Source organism: Neolamprologus multifasciatus, chromosome 18 (genome assembly GCF_963576455.1).
Source record: "Neolamprologus multifasciatus chromosome 18, fNeoMul1.2, whole genome shotgun sequence".
NCBI lineage: Eukaryota > Metazoa > Chordata > Actinopteri > Cichliformes > Cichlidae > Neolamprologus > Neolamprologus multifasciatus.
In genome coordinates, this window is record NC_140456.1 from 33,161,878 (window position 1) to 33,182,272 (window position 20,395).

General features: G+C 39.7%; 2 protein-coding genes across 12 annotated transcripts in view; one reads left to right on the top strand and one right to left on the bottom strand.

Annotated features, from left to right (window-relative positions):
* astn1 (astrotactin 1) overlaps positions 1-2,685 on the top strand; it is a 587,946-nt gene extending 585,261 nt beyond the window's left edge. For all 10 annotated transcript variants that reach the window (XM_085141198.1, XM_085141199.1, XM_085141203.1 and 7 more), the window contains one exon: positions 229-2,685. The gene's annotated coding sequence lies outside the window, so the exon portion shown is untranslated. The remainder of the gene's footprint in view (positions 1-228) is intronic.
* Positions 1,707-20,395, bottom strand: part of pappa2 (pappalysin 2) — a 102,277-nt gene continuing 83,588 nt past the window's right edge. The window contains exons 26-27 of one of the 2 annotated variants that reach the window (XM_085141189.1): positions 9,722-9,891; positions 1,707-5,339 (exon numbers count right to left, since the gene is read on the bottom strand). In XM_085141189.1, coding sequence (XP_084997315.1) covers positions 5,195-5,339; positions 9,722-9,891 — 315 coding nt within the window. In that variant the 3' untranslated portion in view covers positions 1,707-5,194. The remainder of the gene's footprint in view (positions 5,340-9,721; positions 9,892-20,395) is intronic. The other variant, XM_085141190.1, reaches the window with a different exon arrangement.

Sequence of the window (20,395 nt, forward strand, 5' to 3'; positions counted from 1 at the left end):
TTCTGCTGACTTTCCATATTACAAGTTACAAATGCCTAACTCTCACATTAATGTTTTATTATTACTCACTACTTTAATGATAACCCAGACGGCTAATATTAGTCATTGATAAAAGTTAACATTGGTCCAGATTGAACATTTATGATAATTCGTTAACAATTTAATGTTTCAAAACTACAGTTTTATTGACCTCAGCGAAATCTTTAAAACGATGTGTTCATCTTTAAGACACTTAACCATGGTTGTTGTACTACTGTTGACACGTTCAGGTGAGGGGACGAGCTGTGTGGCTAACAGCAACACAGTATGAAGTTCTGTCCTGACTGCTTTGTTAGTATCAGCACTGCTGTAAATGAGTTTATCTGATAGTCATTTTTAGTATCAGGCAACATCATATTTTTTTTAGAATTTTGTTATCAAAAGGTACCATTAAGTGTCAGTTCTAGTGAAATATCTAATAACCAGAGGTGGAAAGACTACTAAAATATTTTACTCAAGTAAAAGTACTATTACTTTGCTGAAATTTTTACTCAAGTACAAGTAAAATTACCTGTCTAAAAATTTACTCAAGTAAAAGTAAAAAGTAGCTCATTTAAAATGTACTCAGAGTAAAAGTTACATAGTTACTTTTTTGTCAGCAGGAGGACAGCCACTTCTGAGTCGTGCAAAAAAGACAATGGGATAAATCTCAAAGTAGTTGTTTTTTAATTAAATGAAAAACTTTACAAATTAAAGTGTCAACTGTCAAAACCATATAATTCTTTACATGAGAATCTAAACTGTCAAATAAAAGAACAAGTACTGAACTGAGCTGTACGGCAGCTGCTATAAAAATGTGTTTTAATTTTTTAAACTTGGCCCTGCTCTGTTAATTCTGAGGAGCAATTCAATTCAATTCAATTCAATTCAATAAAACTTTATTGATCCTGAAGGTTGACCCCGAAGGAAATTGGGTTAAGGCTGCCGACCTTTGCCAGCGCCATCTTACCCTTCTGACCACACATACGTTACACAAACATCACATGGGGAAGACAGGTCAGAGAGGTATAACAATGGAAAACGCACAACATGAGGAAAGATAAGGAGAAAAAAATAACTCCTCCAGACTGAGCTCCAACAGGGAGATCAGTTTGAAAAAAACACCTCTGCACAGAGCACATGTTATTCTTTTGCCTGCAGTGTGAACATGTGTGGCTTAAGTAAGAAAGTAGCCGCTTCTGTCTAATTTAACTATTTTTAAAATAAATTATTATTATTAACAAACAGGAAAAATGTAAGTAAACACATTTTCTTTTGGCAATTTACCAACCCAGTAAAAAAAATTTAAGTTGCGTGGACAACAACGTGCCCAATAACAGCTTATGTCTTAACTTAATGTGATTAACTTGAGCAAGTTTCATTTAACTTACTTCTACATGCACGCGCAGGTTTGATGTGGAATCTTTAAAAGCTGCTAACTCGGTCTCTCTGGCCAAACTCAGCTTACACTGCATAATAAACCTGTTGCCTTTCTTGCACTTGAGGCCGAAATGGTCCCTTAAATACGGCCAGGGGTTCACATCGGTTTCTTCGAGTTCAGGGTCAGCAGAATTCGAATTTCTTTTTTCGCTGGATCCGTACCACCGATGTCAGACTCCATCTTTATCGTGACCCAACGCCAATTTGTTCTACTACCCATCATTCCCTGCAGTATTTCCGAAGCGCAATGTTGTTGTTGTTTTTTGTTTGTTCTTTTAATTTACTCAGTAACGGGTGTGATTGAAAATGTAGCAAAGTACAATACTTTTTAAAAAATATACTTAAGTAAAAGTAAAATTACCGACTTGAAAAATGACTTTAAAAAGTACAAATACACAAAAAAACTACTCAATTACAGTAACGCAAGTAAATGTAATTCGTTACTTTCCACCTTTGCTAATAACTTACTAATGTTGTAACAGATCATATATATTAGATTTAACACAGATCAGATATAATAAGATGACACGTTGTGTCATAACGCACTCGAGTTTTGATTTGATATCATGACATTGTCTGTTAACAGGAAAAAGCTACTAGCTACAGTTTTATCCTCTATTAATTTACCATTTATTAATTATAGTTACTTTTAGGTGTTACTGTTACTTTAACTGTAGTTGCCAAGTCAAAGGTTGATGTCAAAGAAAAAAGATATAAACGAGCAGATGATTTTTAACAGTTCTCGTATGTGAATACTAAAATGAGCGCTTGTAGATTTTTGTATAGGCAGCAAATTATTTCAGAAATGCTTCACGTTAGAGCACAGTACGGTGTTTGACTTCTGTATATAAATGTACACCAATTGGTATTTTACATTTACATGTGCTTTACTAGATCCAATGATGTACTGTAATATCTGCTGTGTATCTCAGTCTCTGCACATTAACACACTGATGCCAGTTGTAAAATGACGAGCATACGGTTCTTAATCTTCTGTGATCTGTAGATGATACCTGGAATTCAGCTGAACTTTTGCGCTGAGCTAAACTGAAAACGAAATAACCAACTAAATAAAAAAAAGATATGGGGACCCATTTGAGCATTTCAGAAACATATGAAACAACCATCTACTATCTGCATGCTGTATTGTATGTGGCATCATAAAGTTGACTTTTTCACTTTGATCTTTGCTACTTCTGAGAACAATAAAATAATATACTACAAAAAGTGGCTGTGTAGATATTTTTCAGAGCTTACTAAAGAGATTTTGCATGTGCACACTGATTGAAATTCCTATAATTACTTGCAAGTTGTTCTCAGCAAGTGCTCACAAACTGTTATACAAACTGTTGGTGCTACTTAACTATTCAGAATTTTTGGAGTCAGACATTTGAACAAGAGGGTGAAATCGCAATTTATCAGCTAAAGCTAGCAAGCTAGGTTATCTAGCAGCATTACCGCACTGTACATGTGCATTGCAGAGAGAACTAGCTAATTATCAACAGACCAATAAAATACTGGAATTCAACTCGCCAAACCGAAAACATGCCTCTTACACAGGCAGAACCATACAACAAGAAATATAAATGCTACAATAGCATAAACACAATGAAGGTGTCCAGTTGAATACTTGGATTAGTGAAAGTGAAGCTGCCTGTGTTGTTTGTCAATCAATTAGGATGAGTTTAAAATCTCTTTATGCTGTTATGAAGTATGAAATTATCCACAGAGCCCAACACTGCTGTTGAACCAGGCTGTAAATATGCTTCCCAGTGGTGTAAAGTTGGGTGGGGAGCCAACTAGGGATGCACCGATACCGATACCGGTATCAGGGGCCGATACTGTAAAATGTGTGTGTACTCATACTCGTAAAAGTTAACCGATACCATGAACCGATACTAACTTATTTCATTAATCAGAGGGTGGCTTGTCATTTTTGTTGTAGGTTTTTAGATTGGCCACTAGGGGGACATCCCACGCTAAACAGGCACAGGGTTAGACGAGTCAGACTAGCAGCTCTTTTAGCTAGGCTAAACAAAATGTCAGCAGTGTGGAACAGCCAACTTTAACTCAGGTTTTGGAAAAGCAATGAAAAATGTCAAGAGAAAATCCACGGGCAGTTAAAATAACAGAGGCTCTGACTCATTTTATCGCTCTGGATGACCAGCCAATGCCGGCCGTGGAAAATCAGGGAGATAATGGTGCCAAAACTTTCTAAAGAGGTAAAGACAAGCAGTGTGTGCGCGATGTCAGTCCTTGGTTTAACGGCACAGTGGACTGATGATCCACGGGCAGATGGACGTTTGTCAATGCCAAATACTTTCGTTATTTTGTTTGTTTGTTTACAATATGGACACTCTGCACTCTGTGTGTGTGGTAGAAGTATCGGTTTTTGTACTCTGTATCAGCAAGTACTCAGATCCAAGTATCTGTATTGTATCGGTTTGAAAAAATTGGTATCGTTGCATCCCTAGAGCCAACCTTAAGTAGTAGAACTGTAGATTTAAATTTTTCATTTTCACTTCAGGTTGGTGTTTTAATGAACACACTGAATGTACTGTGTTATGTTTGTTAGCTTAGCTGAATAGCACTAAAGGTTTCTATTTGTGGTCAGAGCATCTCATCAATACAACATGTAATTGACAGAATACACGTCCACAGTTGTAAGGGTCAATATAAAGTTGCTATTTATTTCATAGAATATAAAGTACAGTTTTGTAAAATACAAACAAACATGATTATACTTACTATAGATCCAATATAGTACTGGGCTAGTTTACTATTTCTAGATAATGGACACCAAAAGCTGTCTGACGTAAACACATGCAAGCAGATGTCTGTGCTGAGTGGATGATGTGACCAGGTTTCCCAAAGAAGTCTCCCTCTTTTTTCTTTTCAACATACATGTTTCAGTGAGCCCTTGAGCCAGTAATATTTGATGCTGCTGATGTTGTATTTATATAAGTAAACATCCTTCTTTTTTTGGGAAGCCCTATGCACAAATTGTAACCTACTGATACACGTTTGTAGTAGAAATATTACTGACCTGTGTGGCTAATAGGTGATCTAATACATGTGTTAGGTGATCCAAATATATTAGTCTATATATGTTAGTCTTTACATACATGTATCCACTTAAGTTCCTAACGACTACAAGGATCCGAAGCCCGTTCAGGTACAATGACAGCATTTGGGCGGATTCCATGAGGAAACGGGAGATTTTGCCTCGGCATTTTTTAAATACAGTCGCTGTAATCGTGTTTTTCCCTCAGTAGCTCTTCCTGTGAGGACTGCCTGTACTGGACAGTTTCAGGCACATCCAGTTGTTTTAGTTGTTCCCTTTCCCGAGACTAATCATGTCCAGAACAGTACTCGAGTCCATTTACAAAAGTGATTTGATCCAATTATCATGGTTTGAATTTTAGTGGAGACGATAAACTGTTCAGCCAGGCTCTGATGTTGAAAACAGAATTATCGTCACGAAGCCAATAGTGAAGATAACCTTTAACTTCTTAACAGGGAGAGAAAACATATTCATGTGTGGATGTTGTTTTGCTGGACTGGACACAGGAATTTGAGTTTCAAACCACCATGACTCATATTTAATGCAGCTTTAGCAGTAAAATGTCCTTTTATTGTACAAAGTCCGACTTCAATCACAATCGCTGCGTTATAAAACCTTAAAAATGGGATATTCTGTGTTTGTTGTGGTGTATATTCTGTGGTTTGACTCCATTTAACTAAAGTTCAACTTATATCGTCCCTCCATCTTATTGCGTCCCTCCTCCCTCCAAGTGCTTGGCTTTGCTCTTGTTCTCTTCTGCATCCGGATCCCGGCAAGTGCATTCATCCTGATTGCAGTCAGCTCCAAATTGAATGACCTGTCAGTAAATAAACACAGCGTTCAGTGCGTGGCTTCCCAAAACTGCTATATATCTTTCAGTCTGTGGCTGAAACGCACGACATGTGACTTCTCAGTTTGTGTTGTGCGCATTCCAGTTCTTAAAAGATGACTAAATCAAGAAAGCAAACATCCGGTGAGTTTGGTTTTCTCATCAAAGCCCGGTCGTTGCTTCGCTTTAATTCAATCTAAACCCATTGTAAGTGAAACAAAAAGCAGTGGGATAGGAAGAAACATTACATCAGAGTTATTGAGAAGGCCTCTCGATAGGGTTGTTACATTTCAACTGTAGCAAAAAGCACAACTGTGAATGGCAAAAACAGACAATAAAGTATAAATTTGCTTGAACTGACCGAGCAGCATTGTGTTTGTGCTGAAAGCTAAGCACCCCTTAGTACTCGCTGCATTTCTTCACAGTTTCGAAGAGCGCTCCAACAGCCCCCCTGAGGCCGATAAAGCGCATGTCAAATGGTTCAACGTGGCCTTTGAACGGCAAGAAAAACCTTGAGGGTCTTTGGGGTGGGGGGGGATGGGAAAGGAGGGCAGAACGCACCGCCGTGGAGGTGAACGGATGAACACATGTTAAGAATCAACAACGAGAGGCTGCCAGCTCTTGTCTAGGAAGCGAGCCATCACCACAGGTTGCAAAATAAACTCTGGTGCCCTGTGAAGCAGTCTGTTGCAAGAAATGTAAACATTCGCTCTGAGAGAGGAGGAGTGAGAGGAAGACTGAGCGAAAGAAGGCAGGGGAGAGAAAAGTGTAGAAGACCGAGGGAGAAAATGAGCAAAGGTAACAAGGAGAGTTGTAGGTAGCAGTTTGTCAGCCTTCACTGCTGACTGCACCTATTTCTGGACCCTGACGGCAGGGTGATACTTTCGCCGAGGGCTCTCAAAGCGCTGCACAAGAGCGAGCTTCGCTTCAAATGCCAGCGCTCGCATTTAAGACGGGCTGGCACGGCCATTAAATGTTTCCCTAACAGCTTCGTCTTGACAGAAAGAAAGCCTAACAAGCTCTGGATGGAGCTTTACTTCATCCACACAAACAAAAGCCAAGTCTGTGTTTGAGAGATGCCTCCTGCTGTTTGCCGAAACCTATTCGCGAACAAAACCCGCGAAAACGTTTCGTGTAGCAGCCCCACAGCTCTTACTGGTTTGGCCACTTGTTGGACAAAAACAGACACTCCTGTTAAATTAACGGAAGCGTGAGTGTTTCGACAGATGATTGTAACAGAGCTTTTCCCTTTTGGCCAATCGTTCAGTCTTACCTGATTCATCTCTCAAGTATTCCAGCTCCTTGAAAAGGAGTCAGCTGGCCCCACTAGGGCTGTGCGATATGACCAAAATCTCATATCCCGATATTAAAACATCTATCGTCCGATAACGATATAAATCACAAAAATGTAACATTTTTTGTAAATTCTGTGAATCTCGGGCAGCTCGACTTGTGTGAAGCGTTTCCAGCTGCGCGTCGTGTAGCTGGAGTCAGTGTTGCCAACTCCTCAGTAAGGAAAATCGCTATTGGCTGTCCTAAAAGTTGCTAGAAGTCGCTAAATGACGTCATCACCTAATTTGCATAATTGGTCATGCTAATGTAATTGTAACCTACGTTGTTGGAGAGAGAAATAACATCGTGGAAGAGACATAAAGTGAGTAAAAAACGTCCTAAATGCATTTAGAATTTATTTAGAACTACAAATTAAATTTCTTTTAGCAATTATTGTTTTTTTTAATGTCACAATTCCAACTCTGCTCCTTTATCCGGGCTTGGACCGGCAAAAGTGACCCGAAATAGGCACTCTGGTGGAGTTAATTTGTGTGTGTGTTTATAAGTAGTTTTAAACCTTCCACAAAACAGCATAACAGTAAAAGAGTAAAAGAAGAACTGACTGCGTTACAGCACCCGCTGCTTGTTGAGAGTAAAAGCGATATGCGCTTTCACGTCTTTTTTTTAGCGACTTTTTGTAGAAAAAAGTCGCTAGGGGGTCTGAAAACTCGCTAAATATAGCGACAAAGTCGCTAAGTTGGCAACACTGGCTGGAGTCGAGTGTTTTAACCGATGCATGAAACGATACATTTTTAGACACAAGTTGTAACAGCCGCCGTTTTCTTTGTGAGTATTTATTACACGGCGTGCTGCGGGGAAAAGCCTGTTCTAACGTTTGAGTCTAAGGTTTATTTTTTAGCACCTGGCGGCTCTTTTTTACTTCTCATCCGTAAATAATCTGCTCTTTCACGTGATTCAGTTTATTCTGAAAAGTCTCAACAGGATCTTGAGCTTTATTGTGAAAGGTTTATGTGAAACAAGCGGACACACGGTGGGTTTACCGTCGTTGCTAACGACAACGCATAAAAACAGACGCTTGTCTGTCTGTAGTGTGGTTATATTAAATATAAGAGAAAGAGAGAACTTTAGGAAATTAATAATAACTACAGCGACCATCAAAATAATGAAAAAATATTGCCGTAAACAGTTTATTTTGAAAAGTCTCAACAGGATCTTGAGCTTTATTGTGAAAGCTTTATGTGGAACAAGCGGACACGCAGTGGTTTTACCGTCGTTGTTGCTAACGACAACGCATAAAAACAAAGGCTTGTCTGTCTGTAGTGTGGTTATATTAACTTTAGGAAATTAATATATCCACTACATCAAAATAATGAAAAAATATTGCCATAAACAGTTTATTTTGCGACACCACGAAATAAACAATAGCGTAAAATGAAACGATAGATGTTTTTATATGGTTATATCGAACAGCCCTAGGTGCACGGGATAAAAACAAACAATATCACAATGACTATTGACTCAAAATATATCAAATATTTCATTTATGCACAGTGGCCACAGAACAATCGAAACATTATCAACATGATCTGTTTATGTTTAATGATTAATAACACTGAAATGTCATGAGCGTCCAGGCGTTTTGTGTGTGGCTGCAGTGAAAATAAGCAATGTGGGTCACGCTGTGTTAAAAACCTGTAATTGCCTACACCTGCATGCATCAAGCCCCATAGAAACAGAGAGTTCTGGAAAAAGGCTGAGCCTTCATTACCCCCCCTCTCGCTCCATCACCCTGCTGGAGCCGCGGCAGTCAGGATGCACACTCTCATGGCTGTTTAGTTCACTTCCTTGAAACGACCCCCGCTTGCTGAGTTGCTGTTTTACAGTGGCCGAGGAAACCGCAGACCGTCAGACACCTCGCTGCTCCCACACTTATACCCTCCACCTCTCCCTTCCCCTGTAAAAGAGCAGTTAGTGGCAGTCTGGCAGCTCATTTATTATGACGGCAGCTGCAGACTCGCTGAACTCCTCCATTTAAGAAGGAGCTGCCAGTGAGTCATGGCGTGCTGCGGACATAAAGGAGACAGCGGAGGTTCAGCCAACTGTAGGCCATATGAATTAACAGGCAGGGCCCCCTCAAAGAGTGTCAGGAATATGTGGCTTTACAGTAGCCAAACAGAGTATATTTGACGGTGGTGGGAGAGCTGGGGAGTAAGTGACTTCCTAAATGTCAACAGGGGAGAGAAGTTCTCATGAAAGCACAGAAAAATAGGGGGAAAAAGATGTGTTTATGTGGCCTGGTTTCCACCACAGGCTGACCTGGGCTAACTCATTATTATTCATACCATTCCTCTTAGCCACTTAATATATACAGCAATCATTTAGCGCAATTAGTGTAACGCGATACGTTTGCATCCCGTAACGAGCATGAGCGAGCTGTCACCGGGGAGAGTATGTTAGGATGAATAAACAAAGACGGCCAGCGTGTTCCTCGAATAGAGGGACGTGCTGGGGATCCAAAATTCATTTTAAATGCCATCTATGTTACACGCCTGCATCACACGTTAAAACTGAAACCAGAGACGTTTACATTCAGAGCTTATTTTGGAACGCAGCTTCAATAATACGGTGAGATTTGCACTTCGTGCCCGAGTCTGTGCCGACGTCCATCGCTTCATGTCGAAGGTGTGAAAACAGCGTAGCGGCGTGATGAAAACCTGCTTATTTACAATTCGACTGGAAAAGCTTGTGCCGCTAGTCTCCTCCGTTGTTTAAAATACAGATGAGGGAGACTAAATAGGCGCAGTGGTTAACAGGAGCAAGGGGAAAGTAGCAGGGATCTGTGCTTGTTTGCTTAGCAGAAGTCTCCTGCACAGCGCTCATGCCAAAAGACACAGATTTCTACTACTGCAAACAGGAAGAATCGAGCTTCAGCTTCTAAGCTCCATCTTCATTGAAAAATGCCTGAGGAAGCCAAATAACATTTTTTTACAGTAGATTGAAGGTTATGTTTATTAAAAATGACCCAACAAATAATAATAATAATGATAACAATAATAAATAGCATAAACAAATTATACCTGATTGTATCAAAGCAACTGAAATTGATGTGTGTCTCCTTGTGTGGCTCTGGAAAAGTTTGTTTGTGTACCTTCCTGGTGGAGAGTGTAGATGGGCAGCAGTCTCCTCCATCATACTGGCAGTAGGCCCGGTTGTTTATGGTGTCACACCAGCCGTCCCCTCCAAAAGGCTAGACACAAGTTACAAACAACAAACACTGTTATGGTTGGAGAAATAATCCTTCCCCAAATGTGAATTTTACCTTGCACAACATGAAACACCGGGAATGCCAAAAATAATGACTCAGCATCTTCCCAGAAAACAGAATTTTACTTAGTGGCACACACTGTCACACAGTTAAGTTGTTTGGGACATATTTCCATGAAACAAAATATCAAGGAATCAAAATAAACACTTGTGCTGAATAATCAGAGGCCAATTCAACTTGTATATTCAGGCATACCAGGAAATCCATCTTGTGGTCACTGGCAGCTCCAGCAAAGCTCACGAAACCGGGTAACTAATGAAAGAGGATGATTGCCGTCTACTGACCGAGATAGGTCTGGGTGGACAAGTGGGCATGTGATTGTACCAGCAGAGCACTTCCCAAGGTAGGTTAAATAAACCACAGTCACACAAAACATAAAGAAATCTCAGTCACAGTTAAAGATGGCTCCTTACGTCAAAGATGATTACATCTGTGGTTACTGAATACAACAGCTAAAGTTCTGTTGATTTAACAGATGCATGACTTCTTGGCTTTGCTGCTGTGGAACATGCCATGTGCAAACATTATTAGCTAGCTTAGGTTGGTGACTTTTAGCTGGGCCTTGAGTAAGCAGTCAGCTGGACGCAGGTTAGAATGGTCTGCCTGCATATCTGAATAACAGAAAATGAGACTGAACATAGTGTTGGTGGTGGCGTCCAACAATTAAGGTTCAGGCGTGCCATGAGACTTTGTTACAACCATATATATAATGATGAATTGCTCTTTTACCGTCTCAATACTTTGTATCCACTAAAAATAACCCAGAGTTTCTGTCAAACAGAACCTCAGTCCATTCTAACAGTTGGGAATGGTGGGAATTATGAGAACGTATACAACAAAGTCTCTGATTAACAGCAAGGATATGTCTGTGAAGGTTCTCAGTCATCCAGGTCATCGTAGTCTAAAGAGCTTGGAAAGAAAAGCGTCTGGACTTCTTTAGGTTGCTTGAAGACGTTTCACCTCTCATCCGAGAAGCTTCTTCAGTTCTAAGGTCAAATGGTGGAGAGTCCCAGATTTAAGTCCTAGGGAGTGTCCCCCAAAAGGGTCATGAACCCCCTGTTGATCCTCTGCCTAATCACACGAGTCAAGATGCAAAAACGGACGTAGGTCACAATCGGCCAAGGTTTCGGGTAAACCCGCTGTAAAACCTAGCCCCACCCTCTCATGTGATTTCCTTGGCTGGGTTTGTCTTTCTACCTCCTCTTTGACTCCCACCACAAACTTGGAGTAATCAAGACCTTACAACACCGGGCACAACATGTTCCCTCTAAGCCTGAATGAAGGGAAAAAGAGGGAACACACACATGCAAAGGAGGCTCTTAAAACATGTGGATATCCTAATTGGGCTTTCATCAAGTCAGCAAAGATTGAAAAGAAGATCGGACACCAACTAGGGAGGATAAGAAAGACAGACGCAACAACATTGTCATCTCCTATGTAGCCGGTGTATCAGGAGAGTTTTCTCCAAGCACGACATCCCGGTGTACTTCAGACCCAGCAACACACTCAGACAGAAACTGGTTCACCTGAAAGACAAAACTCCAAAACACAAACTTAACAACGTAGTGTTTGCTGTACAGCACAGCGAGGAATGCCCAGACCTCTACATCAGAGAGACCAAACAGCCACTTCACAAGTGCATGGAACAACACAGAAGAGCCACCTCCACAGGACAAGACTCGGTGGTCCAAAGGACAAAGGTCACTCTTACAAGGATGTTCACATTTTGGACAGAGAGGACAGATGGTTTGAAAGAGGAGAGAAAGAAGCATCTATGTCCCTGACACCGTAACACCCACTCACACCCTGGGCCATCTGACCTCAGGAAATCACATGATAGGGTGGGGCCAGGTTTCACAGCGGGTTCACCCAAAAACCTGGGCTAATTGTGACCTACACCCGTTTTCACACATTGACTCGTGTGATTAGGCAGAGGATCAACAGGGGGTTCATGACCCTTTTGGGGGACACTCCCCAAGGACTTAAATCTAGGACTCTCCACCATTTGACCTTAGAACTGAAGAAGCTTCTCGGATGAGAGGTGAAACGTCTTCAAGCACCTTAAAGAAGTCCAGATGCTTTTCTTTCCAAGCTCTTTAGAACAGCAAGGATACAATAACACATAAACCAAACCACTAACTAGAAGTACAACCCACTGGCTCAAGAAATGGGAGCTATGGACTGGTTCTTATATAGCGCTTTTCTACTCTTCTGAGCACTCAAAGCGCTTTACACAACTTGTGCATTCACCCATTCACACCAGCACATTTCTCTAGGTGCTTTCTAGATAACATTCACACACATTCATACTCCGATGGATGCATCGGAGAGCAATTTGGGGTTAGTATCTTGCCCAAGGATATTTGGCATGCAGACTAGGGGAAGCCAGGAATCGAACCACCAACCTTCCGATCAGTAGATGACCTGCTCTACCACCTGAGCTACAGCCACCCCACTGTAGAGAGTACAGCAAAGCAACCTTTTCTAAAAGCATAACCTGGACAGGAGGCGGAGCTGAAGATGCTAAAAAGAGATCTGAACCAAAGGGAACAAGAAAATTGGATTTTGCGAAAGCATATGGAAAGGGTATGGATGCATGTTAGAGGGCACTGTAAAGTAAAAGAAATCTCACACAGCATAAGCAAATGCTGCAATGCTACAAACATGTTGGTAAATGTCCTTGCCTCTTACAATACGATAAAAAAAACTAATGAGATGTCACAGGCTGTTTCACACAGACGGGAAAACGGTTGTGTTGAAATTTTGTCTCACTCCTAGGAGTGTTTACAGTGCGCAATAACTGTAAAACCACTATAGTAAAGCATGCTAAGCTGTGAGTTTGTCAGAGATTTTATAAAGTGACAAAAAAGCGGTGCCCTCTGTGATCTTCTGTCACCTCTTTGTCCTGTGAAAATTATTGAATAGCATATTAATATTGTATTAAAGCAGTCTGCCCTTGATCTACCACTCTGGCTTCAACATTTATCCAATTCCTTATAAAGTTGCAGACTCCAAAAATAAGTTTGTTCTTCAGGCAGACCACAATAACATCATTTCGGCGTTAGCCTGGCCTTCCCAAATATGAGTGCAGTCATCTTCAGTTATCTCCAGGCTCCCATTTCTGTTTTCTATGGATGGTGAATTCAAGCCCTTGTTGTTAGATGTGGTTGCTGTTTCATTAGAGTGCAACCTTTTGCATATCTTTGTAGAAACCCTGGCGCTACCTTGGTCCATTGGCATAATTTCTCAAGATGACCATTCTTGTGTTGATTACTACAAATAAACTCTTGTATAAACTCACCTTGCATTAATTGTTATTTTGCTAAACAGCAAACCTTGCACTGGCAAGTTGTAGCAATTAAATAATTGTAACTATATGGGAGGGAAAGCTTGATCTCACTTTAAGCGATTTTGATGCGGTCCTAAAGTTATACTACAGTAAATAGTAGGGGTGCAACGATACTCGTATTGATATTGAACCGTTCGATACAGTGCTTTTGGTTCGGTACGCATATGTATCGAACAATACAAATTTTTTAATTTATTTTATCAACTTTCCTTCTGACGATGCTGTCTGTGTTGAGCGCTCAGTGGATCTGCGCTCGACAGTGCAGCCTAGGCGGAGTAGTCGAACGCCGATTCACTGAGCGCAGGGCAAGCTAGCAAGACAGAAGCTAAGCTCTTGTTGCAACATGGCAAATTGAACCTCCCCCACCCTCATTCAGATCTGGCGTTTGGAACTATTTTGGTTTTCATGTGATGTATGACCCTGAAGGTAAGCGCGTCATGGACTAAAGTAAAACAGTATGTTGGATGTGCCAGCAATGCTCAATTACATTGGTGGGAACTAGTGCGTTAGCGCAGTTAGCTCGTTAACGTGTTGGCCGTCCAGCCCCACGCACGGGGCGATCCGCGGCAGCTCCTTAACGGAGATTTGCCGTGTTGTGGCGTTAACGTCATTTCAGATTAACGCTGACAGCACTAGTGGGAACACAACGAATATGACTGCACATTTACGCTGACATCATCCTAGTGCAAAGACAAGTGGAAGCAGACAAAAACAACAAGCAGCATGCTACAAACTTTACCCGAGTCATTTAGACAGCCGTTAGCACATGATTCTCCTTATGGGGACCTGATATGTTTAATATGCTGCTGAGAAAATAGCCCAGAAGAAGCATATAGTATAGCTTTTATTTTGAAAGAGACATTTCTCTGTAATAAACTCTCTTTTCCAAAGATGAGGGATTTCTCAATCAGATAGATTTTTTATTACTTTGTTGTTTCAGCAACATTAAATTTAAAAACTGTACTTTTGAGTTAAAATATATATTTATAATTTTAATAAATGACAAATTAAAAAGGCATGAACATTTTTTTTTGTATCGAAAAAATATCGAACCGTGACACCAAAGTATCGAACTGAACCGTGAATTTTGTGTATCGTTGCACCCCTAGTAGATATTGGTATATATCCCTAGTAAATAGGGATATATACCAACATGATAAACACAGCAATATAGCCTTAGAGTACATAAGGTGTGAATGCGGCAGAGATGAGTAAAGTGTTATATCCCGTTTACAGTCCTGCTGAATCACTGTGATGAAGTAAAAATGATGACTACAAATATTCTTCAAAGCAATTTAGCAATCTAGGTTTGCTTTGACATTGTTGACCTAGGATAAATAAAGTAGATGGACATAATTTGATGACTGATATGCTTTAAGTTACTTAGAATACCTTTTAGTGTAAACAGTTTTTTGAAATGCCTTGGCCAGCGTGGGAGTCCTGCTGGAGAAACTTTGGAGTGGCACGCAATTTTCTGGAATGAAAGTTACACAGAATCTTAAACGCGATGATGAAAGCCTTTTTAATGTTTTCCACTGAACCTTAAGGGCTTGAAGGGCCTGACGTGCCAACAATATGAAAATAAGTGCTGAGTGCCAAAGATACTTTTGGTTTCCTCTGATGAGCTGATGGAGATATTTCAAAGACTAACAGTAGACTTTTACCTAACCTGCGCAGGGGGAGAGAGCAGCTGCTGAGAAGATTTCTGGATATTTCTCTTCACTTCAAAGAACTCCCTACTTGACAAATCCCCTTGCCTTCTCTGACTAAATGGCCATGGACAAAAATAAATCTATTTAATTGTTCTGTCTCTAAGTAAATACTTTACCAGTAATTGCACCAGATGTTTCACTAAAATCAGCTTGTATGTAAATCTCTGAATAACCTTCATGACAAAAAGTTGCTTAGCCTAATGGCAAGTTTAATTTGAAATTTCCAGCTCTGACCTTTATTCTGGATTTTCTCAGCATTCCCATGCTTGTCCTTCCTTGCTGAAAACTGTTTAAATAATCAGACCCCACACTTTGCCCAGATGAGGTTAATTTGGAGGCCAGGGCTCATGCTGAGGTTAATTAGTATTTACATTCCCTTCCAGGCAGAAAATATCTTGTGATCACAAGAAACACACAGACCCAGGAATAATATTAAAACGGCAAGAACTGGCTATCCACTTCAGTCCCGTACGGGTAATTAAAAGGTCAGCTGGTTTGTGTATTATCTTTAACTCCACTCCAATCAGTGTAAAAGAAACAGGCATAAAAAGCAGAAGCAGCCAATCCCAAACCTCACTTACACGAATATTCTGAGTAGTCATCCACACCTGACAAGCTCTTCACCCAAGTTTATATAACACAGGTATGAATTCTAGAAAACACTCTGCTGTCAAGCAGCAGTATATTATATGAGTGTTTCTTTTAAATTTCCTACCAGGAATTTATATCATTCTTTACATGGCCTGACCCCAGTCACTGCACATCCTTCTGAAAACTGCTTCCCCCTTTCTCTTCTCCATATGACTAACTCTGACTAACAGAGAAGAGAAGAAAAGAGTTCTTCTGCCAGGTAGGACAGTTCAAGGAGTTTTACTCTTTGTTTGATGCTTCTTTGGTCTTTGTTTTAAAGGTATGTATATTTGGGAGGTGGCCGTTTTTCTGATGTTAAGATAGTAAAATTCTTTTATACAGCTTTGCTTTAAAAAAAAGCGTAGTCTGATAATACCTATCATATAAAACAACAATGGGAAATGGAACTCAAAATAATGTTGGATGATGTCACATGGGAGAGTGTCTGTTGTGGGTGCCATAGAGGGGCGGGTAGTCAAATGTGGAAGGAATTTGACTGGAAGGTTAAATTAAGATTTAAGAAGTAGTGTCAGTGATAAATGTTGGAGAGGGTGTGGGTCTGTGGGGGACCAGACGCATATTTTTTGGGACTGTTTACATACAACAGTACTGGATGGATGTCAAGAACATTATACAAAACATATTGTCAGTCAACCTCCCAATGGATCCTCTGATCTTTTTGTTGGATATCTTTCCTGATGGTTTCTCCTATGAGCAGAACTTTGTCCTGCATCTCCTCCTCATGACTGCAAGAAAAACGATAACGATTCACTGGCTCAAACCAGAAACACCCAGAGTTGCCCAGTGGCTTCTGAAAACTAGACATGTCTATACGATGGAACGGATAACAGCTCAACTACAACTAAAAGTGCCAACCTTTGAGAAAAAATGGAGACTAATTATAAAATATCTTGAAAGGACCCTCAAGCCTTAACATTGTTACATCTGTGCTTAGGTATTGGTATGTATGTATATGCATATGTGTATATATGTTTTTCTTTTCTTTTAAATTAAGTTTTTGAATAACCCCCACCATTATATGCAGCAGATTAGGTCTCAGGTCATGTTGTTGATGTGAATTGCCTTGTTATTTTTGGCAATAAAAGTTCCAAAAAAAAAAAAAGCGTAAAAGGAAAGTTATTGATTTATTGGTCAATCTATGTTCCTACACTCACCTATGGTCACAAGCTCTGGGTAGTGACCAAAGAATGAAATTAGCTTCGTGAGCTGTCTTTTAGAGACAGGATGAGGAGCTTGGTCATTTTGGATGCTGCTGCTCCTCCACATTGACAGGAACCAGTTGAGGTCGTTCAAACATCTGATTAGATTGCCTTCTAGACAGTATTTTGGGCATGTCCCAACGGGAGGAGAACCCAGGGCAGACTCAGGAGTCACAGGCAAGATTATACTATTAGCTGGCCTGGGAAGGACTCGGTGCCCAGCTGGATCAGGGAAGTCTGAGTTTCTCCTCTGTCAGGCGTGTCGTGTGTTGAGGCGAGGAAGTGACCCAAACGCAGGACTCGTGGATAGTGAAGAACTGAAGATGGTTTATTATGAATCGTGGATGAACAGGGCAGGAACGAAGGACTGACTGGCTGAAAGACTGGATGGATGGCTGGCTGACTGAATTCAACATACATACGGAGAGACGACATTAACATCAATGACACGACAAGGGCTGAAGGGAAGAGAGGGCTTAAACACATGACTAACAATGACAACGATTGAAGACAGGTGAGTGAACAGCTGAACATAATGAACTAATGATAAATGGGAAGAGGACTGAAAATAATGCACACAGACTAAGGCTAACACAATAAAACAGGAAGTGGAACAGGCAGTAGATAAACAGTGAACGTGAACTGAAAATACTGGGTCAACAACCCAGAAACCCTGACATCCGCTTAGACTCCTGCCCCCATGACCCAAACCTGGGTAAGTGGCAGACAATGGATGGATGGATAATTCTATGTAGTGCAACAGGTATTTGATATGTTCATTAAAAAAAGTATTTTGAGCAGAACGTAGATTATTCTGAAAGATAAGTTTACATGCAGTCCATTTATAATCACATCATTACCACATGTTTAGCTATTACCTGGCAACTGTAAAGAAGCCTGTATATTCCACTGTCATAGTATAGCTTGCATCTTGCACAGATCATAACACTCATTCACAGTAGGTCTGTGTGTTTATGCAGAACTATTGTTAAATGACAAAAACACAGATATACCTAATCCATGTTTGGTCATTTAATCCTTCATTAGCTGTACCTCACTGCTGATTTTAAAGATACTGTACAGCATTTTATGATGAGATGAAGGGGAGCACTGTGACCATCTACCAAATGTTTTCAGCAGATGGATTCTATCCCCCGTGCCTAAATGCCTTATATGAAGTCATGCATAAGTCAATGCATTTCTCTGGCTGCACACTCTTACTACAGTCTTTGTTCTTATGATCTCGGTGAAGACGTCTTTTTCTGTGATGTAATCCTTTTATGGGACTGAAAGGTAGATAAAACATTACATAAAACAGTTTAGGTATGGTAGTTGCACAGGGGGCTCACAGGATGTCTATGTTGGTTTTAAGAAAGAGTGGAAACAGAGGCAAGGTGCAAAGAGGGTGCAATGGCATCTGGATGAGAGCATAGAGCATATGCAGCACATGTGGTCTGGTATAATTTACAGTGTTGTCATGGAGGAGTGGGCTATAAGCAACTGTTTTGCCTAGCAACATTCACGGGAAGGTGGAAGGGGAAAATGAAGTGCTGGCAGGTGGGAAGAATATTTTAATACCATGAGACATCAACAGTTTATGTGTTCCATCAGTAGTTCCAGCCTTTTCTGAACCAAGAAGGCGAATGCCAAATAAAAACTCTCTGGGTTTATGAATTTAGGTGATTTACTGTCATTGCTACAGTATTCGTGAACTGAAATGCATGCTAAATTGCACATTAAACCACTTTTCAATTAGAATACAAACTACAGGTATAGTCTTGCTATAGTTATGCTACAGTGGCCTTAGACACATGGCATCACCTAATCAACTGTGTTGATTATGTCACAACAAATAAACTACTACTAAATACTAACCAGTTTGAAAGGTACACTGTTCCAAAAAATAGTAATGTCAAAGTATCTTACTGTATATTTTACAGTTTTGTACTGTCTTTCTAGAATACCATTAAATTTACATAAGTAGACGGTGATTTTACATGTCAAAGGTAAAATAACATAACATCACTGTAAATATAGTAAAACACAATTTACTTGTTTTTTAAATATATATTTTTGTACATATGCATATTTAGATTGTAAAAATACATCCAGAAATGTATCATAACTTCACAAATATTTGTCTGTTATGTGAGAGAATGATCTGTTAAATTCAAATGTAACACTATGGAAAAATATATAAAATGATCGGAAATTAATGAGAATAATCAATAATTAGTATTTGAATTATAATTCTGCTGGAAATTTCATGTCATCTAGGTCTGATTCAATAATTCAGAGGTAACAAGTGAAAATATAATTAATAGGAATAAAAACTAAAAAAAACATAAAACATTGCACGGCCACGCTGTGCTAATTATATATTTTAAAAAATAAATGTAGAGGTAGGAATTGCAATTAATATAAATCTCAAAGTATTCCCAACATTCTTGAACAGAAATAGGCCTCTGCACCTGGGGTGAGGGTGTGGCCATGAAAACAAGGTGACATGCCATTGGATGTTGGGACACATAATAACATGACGCTAAGCATCGGCCAATGAATGTGAACTAACAACCACAAGGTCGCGGGTATGGCTGCACTGTAGGAAAATCCTAATATAAAAGTATTTTACTGCATTTTACAGTTTTGTTCTGTTCTTCTAGAATATCGTTAAAGTTACGTAAATAGACTGATTTCACATTTCAAATGTAAATTAACATTAAATCACTGTAATGTAATAAAACATAATGGTGCGATATGGCAGCCCCGCCTCTGTCAGTCTGTCCCAGGGCATGCAATCCATTATTATTTAAACCAACTGTTAACTGTATATTTCTGCACATTTACGTATTATGATTCATATTGCCACATTCATTGAACTTGTTTATAGGTAATTTCATTGTTTGATCACGTTAAAATGTTCCTAATTTAATGTCTAAAATCACTCGAAAAGGCAGAATCCCATGTAAAATTAGGGCAACAAACTGTATTGTCATTACTGAAAATTACTGTATTTTTATGAGAAAGTTTTCTGTTATTTTACGGTAGTATTTTGGCGACCCAGCTGCCGGAATATTACCGTTTTTTTAAGATGTTTTTTTAACAGTGTAGAGCACAAGTAAAAACCATGAGAATTAAAAAATAATAACGTTTGGTTCTACATAATTTAAATGGCCAAAATACTACTCCATCAGGATGGCTAATAGCCATTCAGTAAGTTCTGATCTGGATAGGAAAATAATCCTACTAGTTGCAAAAATAAGTGCTACATAGCTACACTGTAAAAAAAAATCCTAAAGAAACAGTAATATTCCCGCAGCTGGGGCGCCAAAATAATAACAGAAAATAACAGAAAATAACTTTCTCATAAAAATACGGTTATTTTCAGTAATGACAATACAGTTTGTTGCCCTAATTTTACATGGGATTTTGCCTTTTTCAAGTGCTTTTAAACATTAAATTAGGAACATTTTAATGTGATTAAACAATGAAATTACCAATAAACAAGGTCAATG